General features: G+C 36.1%; 2 protein-coding genes across 3 annotated transcripts; both read right to left on the bottom strand.

The window, feature by feature from the left end:
- Positions 1–3,268: 3,268 nt before the first annotated feature.
- LOC147566137 (peroxidase 51-like) lies at positions 3,269–4,659 on the bottom strand. Its single transcript, XM_086652623.1, has 3 exons — positions 4,223–4,659; positions 3,753–4,116; positions 3,269–3,681 (listed from the first exon to the last, which is right to left on the bottom strand). The coding sequence occupies exons 1-3, from the start codon at positions 4,451–4,453 to the stop codon at positions 3,281–3,283; spliced, it is 996 nt and encodes a 331-aa protein (XP_086508749.1). The 5' UTR covers positions 4,454–4,659; the 3' UTR covers positions 3,269–3,280.
- A 1,436-nt stretch (positions 4,660–6,095) lies between these two features.
- Positions 6,096–9,230, bottom strand: LOC147566136 (BTB/POZ domain-containing protein SR1IP1-like). 2 transcript variants are annotated; one of them, XM_086652590.1, is made up of 5 exons: positions 8,964–9,230; positions 8,800–8,869; positions 8,040–8,642; positions 6,850–7,389; positions 6,096–6,759 (listed from the first exon to the last, which is right to left on the bottom strand). In XM_086652590.1, the coding sequence occupies exons 1-5, from the start codon at positions 9,023–9,025 to the stop codon at positions 6,235–6,237; spliced, it is 1,800 nt and encodes a 599-aa protein (XP_086508716.1). In that variant the 5' UTR covers positions 9,026–9,230; the 3' UTR covers positions 6,096–6,234. The 2 variants fall into 2 exon arrangements, with proteins under 2 accessions (XP_086508716.1, XP_086508717.1); XM_086652591.1 differs by having other exon boundaries at positions 8,298–8,642.
- Between the last annotated feature and the right edge of the window lie 1,023 nt (positions 9,231–10,253).

The raw sequence follows: 10,253 nt of genomic DNA, 5'->3' as shown, positions 1-10,253 counted from the left end.
GGAAAAGATGGGTTAGGTTGGAGAAAGAAATAGGTGAGAGGGAATTGAGAGGATGATTTTAGGGTTAGAGAAAGAAAAGTAGAGAAAGAGAAGGTAAGGGAATAGAGAAGAGAGATTGAGAGGGTTTGCAAGTCTAAAGAAAAATGAAAGAGGTAGAGATTTATTTATAGATGGGTTTGGTTGATGGCTAGGGTTTTAGGAGTTAATTGGGAGAAAATGGGAGAAAGAGGGTTAAAATAGGAAGTTAGGGTTGCTTTCTACTCAAGAAATGATTTCCTATTGGTTGAACATAAAGTGAGACAAAAAGGAGGGGTATAAAAGTAATTTTCGGAGGGCTTAAAAGTGAAAAGAGGGACCACATGCTGCTGTCCGGTTTGTGCATTCAGGACGTGCCACGTCACCTGATATTATCCCACCAGCCAGAATGGTGCTCGAAAGTGTCCCACCAGTCTACATTGTTTGACTCCAACTTTGACTATGCATATCTCACTCTTCCGGACTCCGAATTGACTTCCGTTTTCTCCTACGAGCTCGTCTCGGACTCTACTTTTCACTCGTCACTGACCTTGTCCAAATTTCCCAGAATACCCTTGTGTCTAAAAGACCAAAATGCCCTTCAAGTAACTTTTTCTCATTTTTAACCGTTTTTCACACCTAAGTCCGCAAAAGACACCTAATCATAAAAATCAACCATTTTATTATAATAAAGACTCGAAACGAACTAACTTGGCTAAATTAAACGACTTAGATGGGACATTTTCATGACCCATCAGTGAGAAATTCAGTTTCATTGTCGGAACGAAAAGTTTGGATTGGGCAGGTGGAGCTGGTTACCGAATCAGAAGAAATGGACTAAATATTTCTTAGTCTCAGACTTGGACTACATAAGGAATGTCCAAGTATATCTGGAATAGTCATCAACTAAGGTTGGAAAGTATCGGTTATTTGTGAGCGAAGGAATAGGGAAAGGTCTCCAAATGTCAGCATGAACTAATTGGAAAGGAAAAGTACTAACAGAAGTACTTTTATGAAAAGGCAATTTAGATTGCTTGGCCATAGGACAAATTGTACAGTCATGCGAGTAGTCAAAGCGAATAAAATCAAAACGCTGAGATAAGTGTTTGAGATGATCCAAACTAGGATGTCCCAATCGTCTGTGTCAAAGGTCAGGCGACTTATAGAGACTAAGTGTTGAAGATTTATGACGTAAAATATAGAGGTCTCCAACCTCATCAGCCTGTCCAATCAGGCGGGTTGTCAAAACCTCTGTAAAGACACATAGGGTCGGTGAGAAAGTCGCAAGACAATTTAAAGATTTACATAATTGTCGTACAGAAATCAAATTAAACTTGAAATTAGGAATGTGATAAACATTTTCGATATGTAAAGAGTCAGAAAAAACCACTTTACTGATATGTTTAACAAGAAAGGTACTCCCGTCAGGAATTTGAACGTAAAGTGATGGAGGAGCAAGTTCGTAAGAACTAAAACATTGTAAACAAAAACAGACGTGGTTCGAAGCACCACTATCGATAATCCATGAAGTAGGATAAATAGAGAGAATAGTTCCCGAGAAAAGTGTCGCAGCTGTAGGTTAGGGTCACCAGAATCTATAACAGGAAAAAAGAATCAATCTCAATGAAGGAGAAGGAATAGAGATCATGGATCGACAAAAAGTAGTGGAAAAACTCGAGAGAATAAGTTGTAAGAGCCTGCTAAAAAAAGTCCAATGCACCACGATCGATGTAGGAGTGTATTTGAAAAGGAAATCGCGGGTGCGTAAACCGGAAAAGTCAAAATCAAAGAGAAACTGTAGTGTGCTAGTTATGTTTGATAGGAAATGCATCATTGAAAACATATTGAAAAAGTAATTACGAAAATTAGGTTGAAGAAGTGACAACTCAAGTAACATTGTCGGTAAGGCAACAAGTAAGTCATTGTCGGAAGAATGTCAAATATGAATAAAATCAGCGACAACAAAAATAATGTTGTTGTGGAGAAAGTCGACAAAGAAATCATTGTCTGAATGCCAAAAGATTGGAAAATAAATAATAACCACCATGATGGTGTCGTGGAAAATATCGACAAATGATGCATTGTCGGAAAGAATTGACCAAATTTAACACGAAATAAGTCAAACAAAATAAATATTTTGTCAGGAAATGACAAAAGGAACAAAAAACAATAACAGTATAGTTCCGTGTCGCTGACAAAAATCAGTAGAAACTAGTTGCAACTACAGAAAAGACGCAACAGTATATAGTCACTGTAGCAAAATCAGTGACATATGTGAATTGCCACAAATAAGTTGTAACAGTGGAAAATGTAGCCAAAAAGTAGTGACAGAGGGGGCTGTCACGAATAAGTCTAATCTAAAGAGAGAAATTATGTGGAAACTAATCCTTGTGAATCGAAGATGGAGTTGGTGATTAGGTCGATGAAGACGATGAGGTGGCGAGAGAATAAGGTGACAGAGAGAGGTGATGACTAGTTAACGAACATTTAACGGTAACTGAAAAAGGGAGTCTTCTAGGTATTTTCGATAAAATAGGAAGCTACGTGAGAAGCTGGTCATAAAGTAAGGGGCCTTTCGGGAAATAACCCTACTTTACTAAACTAACTTTTTTACTTACAAGTAACATTTTGGCTAATCATATTTTTGATATTTTGTTACTTTTTTATGCAAATCAAAATTACTAATACTTTTAGTTGCCAAACAACATCCAAGTCATAATTAAGTCAAACCTTTTCATGCACATAGCATTCCCAGTATCACCGTATGTATCATGCTCCTGCGGTTTTTTCCTGTCAAGTAGTGGCTTTATACATATCAGCCTAGCTCCTGGTCTTCTGGCATCATCAGTTTTCGAGAGCTCGAAACTAAAATGATGACCGCTCAATTCAAACTGGTTCCTTTAATTTTCGCAATAACTAATGTTTCAGCATAATTTATTTTTATTTTCTTTCCACAGTTTTGCCAAACTGAAAAGACCGAAAATGTGCTTGTTCTGTGAGGGGGAGTACACCAGGGAGTATGCCCCACAGTCTCCACTCCAAACCATTTTTGAAATAGAAAACTTATAACCATTTTTTAACAATATTATATAACTTGTTTTAAATAACAAGCAATTGATATTATTTATCGAATAAAATAATACAAAACAGAACGCTTACACCATAGTTTCAATAGGAAGCCAATGGGTTAACCTTTCAAAGTACAAAATTATTAACACACCAAACTCGAATCAAAATCTCAAGTAATTTAGGATTTCTTTTTTTCTTAGTTAAAACGGTCACAGAATTTGCGAATGTTTCCTTGTTTACCAGTCTTGACTCCGACCCGGCCAAGCTTGATCATGGCAGTAGTAAAGGCTTGGTTAAATCCAGCAATGCCAGAATTGGTGGCCCATGCATTAACAAGACCTCTTGATCGACTGTCTGTGAAGAGGACCTGGTCAGAGGTGAAGAGACCTTTACCTTGTTGGAGATTCTTGTAGTACTGAATGTCAAAGCTCTTTGGGGTGACTGGGTCCATGTTAATGGCTATCAATGGGTTCACATTTCTAGGGCACATTTGTCTGAGTTGAGCAGCATAGCCCTTGTTCATCGTTGGGTCAGGTGGGTTCGAATATATTCTGTTCGAGAATTTGCTACAATGGGAAAATCCAAGTGTATGTGCACCTGCGAGAAAAGTAATAATGAGTTTCGCACGAGTCAAATCATATGAATAAGACTAGTTAAAGTAAATTTACCAGAAAGAGCGATCATGTCAGTTTGAGATAGGCCATTTCGATTAAACATGGCATTGAGCTGGTTTAGATTGAATGTTGGTTTTGGGAGATTGCCTTCAACACTTGATTTCCTCGACACAAACCCATCCTTTCTTCCTAATTCCACCTGCCATGACGGTCCTCCAGCTGCGACAACAACATCTCTAGTAGCAAGAGCAAGAATATCAGCACAAGACACTTTGTTCGCACCACATTGTTTATCTACGGCTGCTTTTGCCTTTATGACGGTATCAAATCCGTCTCCTGCTAATGAAAGATTGTCTGGGTGATCTTTTTCTGCTACATTAGACCCGGCTGATTGAATAATTACCGATGCGTCACAACCCTATTTAATAAAATGATCTTAGTTAATAAATAAGATTGCCCTAAATTAATAAGGGAAATCACTTTTTGAAATTAATGAAAACAAAACTTAAAAGAAATGAACTTACGTTTACGAAACAATCGTGGAAAAAAAGGCGTAGAGTGGCGGGAATTGTGACGAAAGTCTGTTGCACTTTAGTACTAACGACACCTTTAACGATGTTTTCAAGGTTTGGGCAAAAGTTAGAGTTAGGGTTAGAGTAGAAATTTGGTCGAAGTTGAGCAGAACCGAGATAAGGTAAGAACCAAAAGTTCAAAACTAAAACACAAATAACTAAGGCAAAATTAAATTTTGCCATCTCTAGCTTCTACTTTGAACCAAATTTCTCAATTAAGATCAATAACTTAGGAGAGATGAGATTAGTAGTGATGAGTTGAGCAAATATTTATAGATAGGTTTTGAGATAGTTGGCATGGAATATATTACATGTATGAATGTTCCAAAGGTGGGGTTCTATGACTATGAGTGACTCTATTGGCTATTAGGTTAATGCTTCCCTCGTTTATAGAGAGAGAAGAGAAATAATAAGAACTTTTGATTAACAATTTTTAATTAGTTAGTACCTATTAATTATTGGTTGGTAACTAGACACCATTTAACTTAACTTCTTGATTGATTGACCTTCAAATTTAAGTATAATTAGTGATTACAATCCATAATCAAGATAAGATTATCCACTTGGTAATTTGGCTTCATTTCATTTTTTTTATGAGTGGTTGTTGGTTAAGTCCATACCCATAAAAAGAGACAAAACAATACAACAACGATTCGTTGGTAGCTCTATAAAATAATACTAGTATGATTCGAGTAATTATATTGATACAATAATTTTACCAGTCAAATAATTTGTGTAATCTCTACAATTTCCAAGAAATTGTAGAACTACGAATGCCAGAAAACTTAAACCATCAAAATCTACTAAGTATGAATGAGTAATATAATATTCTAAAACATTTAGTTAAATATAAAAATAATGAATGACTAACATGGCTCTACCACACTCCTAATTTTAAAAATTAAACATTTAAAGAAAGTAACTAGTCTCTTTCGAACTAAAATATATCTCAACAAGACAACAAGTGATGTGGATAACACGTCTAAATCTTGATACCACGTCTACACGATTTGTCAAAATGAGATTCTGATTTCGTATAGTAGCAAGTGGTTGTTAAATAAATACAATTAATAGAAAATATGGTAAAATTTCCCCTATATTTGATTTTCCATTGGGGGCTTTGGGTGGGTGTATTTGTTGGTTTTGGTGTCTGATAAACTAAACTTCCACCAAGTCTTGAAATTGGTTAGGATTTTACCACTAGTACAAATAAGTTGCAGGATTTAGAGTTCCTAGGATTTCTAGTTGCCAAACAAACCAAAGAATTCATATTCTAACTAAAGCCTACTTTTTCCTAGAATCTACTTTCATATCCTTCGTCTAACAAGACGTGGATGCCATGTTTAATATATTGTACCTTTTTAAATTCTTAAGCAATCAAACAAATATCTTCGTGTTATTTTTTATTTTTCTATTTTGGTTTAGCTCTCCCTGTATTTGACTATATAGTTGAGAACTACTTGGATGAGAGCATTCATTTTCGTTAGGAATTGTGATTGATGAAATTTTTACCCCAATGGAAAAGATGGTTTCTCTTTTTAGCTATTTTTCAAAATTAAATTGGAAATGCTTCTACCACATAAGACAATGCGTTTATGCGCTGACTAGTCTGCCTTTGCTACCTTAAGTGTCTATTTTATCATGACCTAATGACCTTCCAGGTGGGCGGATTACTTTTTGTCTTTTTAGCTTACATCGAAAATTCAGAGAGTTGGAGATAGAGTCGACGGGAGCAAATTGGGTGCTCACAAGATCCAGTAATAAAACACTTATTAAATCCTTTTAAGCATTCGTAACATCGATAATTTTTTATTTGGAACAGAGATTAGTACTGAGAAACTAACTTATGATTACTTAGAAGAAACAATGTCTTTTTAATCTTTAGAAGCATTTGGAACGTCGATAACGTGCTCTTCGATAAGTAATATAACTAGCATATAGTTCTTAAGAGCTAATTAAATTGTTCAAGAAATAGAATGTCGTCGATCTCTTTTGCCCATCATATGGCCTTTGACATCAGAAGTCTTGGCCCCATCGAGACGCATAAAGGGGGAGAACCATCCAAGTTTTTTCGACAGTGTGTTTATGATAGACTTTTTAGGTAATTGTGACTTACCCATAGACTTCAAAGTAGGCGATTTGCTTAACGATGATTTCTCTAGTTCTTTTATCCGCATCCGCATACTGAGTAACTCTACTTTCAATTCTTCATTCTCTCTTTGTAAACTTAACAACTCGGTTCGGGATGGTTGAAAATCCATAGAATACACTTTAACTTTTTTCGGTAATGTGGGTGATTCTACTGTCATTAGATTATCATTCAAGGAATCTTGAAGCTTTTGTTTGTCATGGTATAGAACTTGAACCACAGTTTGCACAGGGAGCCAATTGCTCTGAGTTTCATGAGCCGAACCTTCAATTGATTTCTTAGAACAGCTCATTAAGCTGCAAATCTTCCTCTTCTCCATATCACTTAATTTGGGATGAGCCTGAAAATGGCATCAAAACAAGACAGGTTAGGAAATTTATAACCAAAGAAATCAAGTTTAAATAATTATATATATATATATATATAATACCTTCAAGTAGATATCGATGGGCCTATAGATGTCACCCTCGGTTGTTTTTGATAGTTGTGAGATCAATTCTGCAAGACTAATGAAGTTCGAAGCAGTTAAGTTATGATCAGATGCTATTTCAGAAATATAGCTCTCCAAGAGGATTCCAACTCTGTTAATCTCACTTGGTGAAGGAGAAATAGAGTTATTAGTCATGTCATAGCCAAACGGGTTGCCTTCGGAGTTGTATTCTTTGTAGTTTTTTATGATACGTTTTACGGTATCTACATCATATAATGTATCTATAGTGAGAGAATTCAAAGGTATCAATATGTCACTCAACACTGCTTGTTCAAGTTGCAGGGCTATCCTTTTCTCAAGATCGAGTCGACAGGAAACCATTGTTTCATAATGTATTGCTGCTTTTAGGAGCATACAGAGGAAGCTAACCGGCATTGCATTCTTCTCTCTTGGTAAGAGACTAACAATCGATTCTAACATAATTCTCTTCTCGTGTTCATGTTTTTGCTCCATTTTCTTCTTGTTTCTCCCAAATATTTCCTGCATCCAGCTCTCAAACTAGCTACATTAGCCATATAACAAAAAGAAACAGAAAAAACAGAAACCACATATCATGCTTCTTGGGATGTTGTCTAATTCTTATGAAATGTTATTAGAACAAACACATTCTCTTGTAGCGAGAGTTGTTTACGAGTAGGTCGCTAACCCTAACACTCTCTCTCAGTGCTAGCATGTTCTTTCTTTTCATCTTTCATATTGACACTAGAAACAGGAATTGAATCCTTGACCACTTTTGGTATATTCCTCTAATACAATGTTAAAGATCTTTCTCTAATAACTTTAACTAGTAGAGATAATTGTTTATTCATATCTATGCATATATGTGGAGTTAGCCCACCTGAACCTAATAGTTGGCTCATTAAGTACCCAATGCTCCCACTCGGTGCTAACGTGTGATTATGTGGAGTGAGCCCACTATCCCTAATAGCCAACCTCAACCTAATAGTTGGCTCACAAAGTACCCAACGATCCCGCTCGGTGCTAACATGTGATTTCGTTTGAATTTTCCTAGTAGCACTAGAAATGAGGTTTTACATTTATGCAAATATTGGGAGGGACTGAGGGAGCCCACTAAGCAACAAGTTTAGTCGACATTAAGTAAACATTTTTCTTTAGAAGTTGATACTAACCAATTCTCGAAGAGCATTCTCGGCATAGAGCATAAGTATCGAACCAAGTGCCGATTGTTTAAATCCTCTAGCTATCATTGCCATGATAACCCGTTGAAAGATTTCGATAGTTAGAACACTTAAGTCTTTAGCCCACCAATCTAACATGGGTTTAGATTTAGTCTGAAGTCCCAAAGAAGAACTAACATTTTCATGAATTTTGTTAAACCCACTCTCTTTGCAGGCTAGAAATGCAATACTATCAATACATTTGCTCACCAATTTCACCTTCTCTGCCATTGGAAGAAGCTTCTCTGATTGATGCAATATCATAATTGATCCTGATAAACTCTTAAGTGCTACTTCTTTCAAGTAGGTCTCTGTTCTATTTACTAAGTTCCCGATCGCATAATCCTCTGTCATTTGGAGATATTCTGCTGCACATCGGAGCATCGCTATGTTTTCTATACTTATCTCAAAATTTATTCCGTAACAGAACTTTGCTGCCAATTCGAATGCTTCTGGGCCACCCGGTATATCGGGAACTTCAATGATAGTGTTACCAGGACTGCCGAGTTTTGTTAGTAACTTCTTTATGTACCCACATTTTGAGACCAATGGGAACTGCAGTTGTAGTTACAAATGAATCATACACACATATAAGATTAGTATAGGACTTATAACAGGATATGTCTTATTTTCGATAAACTTGAACTATTATAATATAGCTAAATATGAGCAACCAACAAGTGTGAACAATAATTCATTAGTATTTATTTACCTTGTGCAATGAGAAAGAGGTTCCTCGGACCCGAACGGTGATATCGCTTGGAATTTCCTGGGAGAAAATCCTGTTTGAAATTCAACTTCATTACAACTTTTAAGAGGAAACTCAATTTAGAATGAACTCTGAAGAGAGAGAGGGAGAGAGAGAGAGAGAGAGACCATTCAGTAGTTCTCTTCATAACAGTTGAGTGAAGCTGCTGCTGCTGATTTTTAGAATACATGGTAAGGAGAAAACTAGAAGTGATGAATGCCTTTCTCTTTGTGTTGCTATATCACTAAATAACACACATTTTCTTTCTCTACAAACTTTGCCATCACTGTTTAACCATTGGACAACTCCATTATATGGATTAATAATGGATTGCTCTACTACTTACAAATATAGGAAAAAAAATGAGACCTGAATTTATAGCAAGTAAGGACTGTTTGGAGCTTTCTGATTTCGTGGTGAATTTGAGAGGGAGGAGACGAGTTGAAGGGACTTGACTCATTTATGTCTAAGCATCTTCAAATGTTCACATGGGAAATGGACCCACTCTTCTCTCTCTCTCTCTCTTCCTGGGGTTGTACAAGTGAGATCCAATTGTGACCTAAGTGGGTACTGTTATAGAGTTAAAGGACGAAGAACGAGCAACCAAGAAAAACAGTAAAGAACGTAAACAATCACACATAACACGAGAAAGTTACAAAGATATTTCTAAGATTTCAATTTATGTAACTCACTGAACACCATGATCCCACAACCTCACTAATAAGGGTAAAAGATATATTCACGTCAAATATTCCTACCCAAGAAATTCAAAGGAAATATTATCATATATATCCAAGATATGGATGCACTAGGATATGGATAGATATCTAATTCTGAAAATACATGGATTTCCTCTTACGTTGACAACCACCCTAACAAAACTAGAGCGAACATAAAAGAGGTTTCACATGTGGCAAACCGAATTAGATATCCATCCATATACAAGACTACTATATGTGGAAGGAAGAAAGAACCCAAACTAGATTCCTATTATGGTGATCCAACTAAATTATCTTGTCCTGTTTTGTGGAACACAAAGTTTGGATAACTTTGGTTTCTTGTAAATAAAAATTTATGAGACCCCACCCCTCCCCAACACTGATATCAATGGTGGGGTTTGTTGTGAAGAGAGTATATGTGTATATATAGAGAGAGGTAGCGAGTAGTCCTTTCTTGAATGAATGGTTGTCGAACAAATTAATGGAGAACTGTGTATAGTAACAATCACACCAAACCTAACAGTGGAGGTCTCTTCACATCACATAGTTTACATGTTTCTGTCTTAAGGGTTTCATCAATCATGCAATTTTTATTACTGCTATTCCCTTACTATTAAAACAAGCAAAGATAAATATAATGCCCATAACCGATTGATAATGAGTGAAGAGACTATAAATATCATATTTTTCGTTACTATT

This window comes from Eschscholzia californica, unplaced genomic scaffold (assembly GCF_041429995.1).
Source record: "Eschscholzia californica isolate CP2 unplaced genomic scaffold, dmEscCali1.0.p SCAF_1, whole genome shotgun sequence".
In the NCBI taxonomy this organism is placed as follows: Eukaryota; Viridiplantae; Streptophyta; class Magnoliopsida; order Ranunculales; family Papaveraceae; genus Eschscholzia; species Eschscholzia californica.
Note: the sequence above shows the minus strand (reverse complement) of the source record. Positions and strands in the feature narration are given on the sequence as shown.

What these genes read in the sequence shown, in the direction of transcription:
- LOC147566136 (XM_086652590.1), bottom strand. Translation starts at nt 9,025, where the DNA reads ATGTATTCTAAAAATCAGCAGCAGCAGCTTCACTCAACTGTTATGAAG. An exon ending in CCTCTTTCTCATTGCACAAG is followed by an intron (nt 8,643 to 8,799) that starts GTAAATAAATAC and finishes CTACAACTGCAG; the next exon opens with TTCCCATTGGTCTCAAAATG. An exon ending in AGAATGCTCTTCGAGAATTG is followed by an intron (nt 7,390 to 8,039) that starts GTTAGTATCAAC and finishes AGCTGGATGCAG; the next exon opens with GAAATATTTGGGAGAAACAA.
- LOC147566137 (XM_086652623.1), bottom strand. Translation starts at nt 4,453, where the DNA reads ATGGCAAAATTTAATTTTGCCTTAGTTATTTGTGTTTTAGTTTTGAAC. An exon ending in TCCACGATTGTTTCGTAAAC is followed by an intron (nt 4,117 to 4,222) that starts GTAAGTTCATTT and finishes TTTATTAAATAG; the next exon opens with GGTTGTGACGCATCGGTAAT. An exon ending in TGACATGATCGCTCTTTCTG is followed by an intron (nt 3,682 to 3,752) that starts GTAAATTTACTT and finishes CTTTTCTCGCAG; the next exon opens with GTGCACATACACTTGGATTT.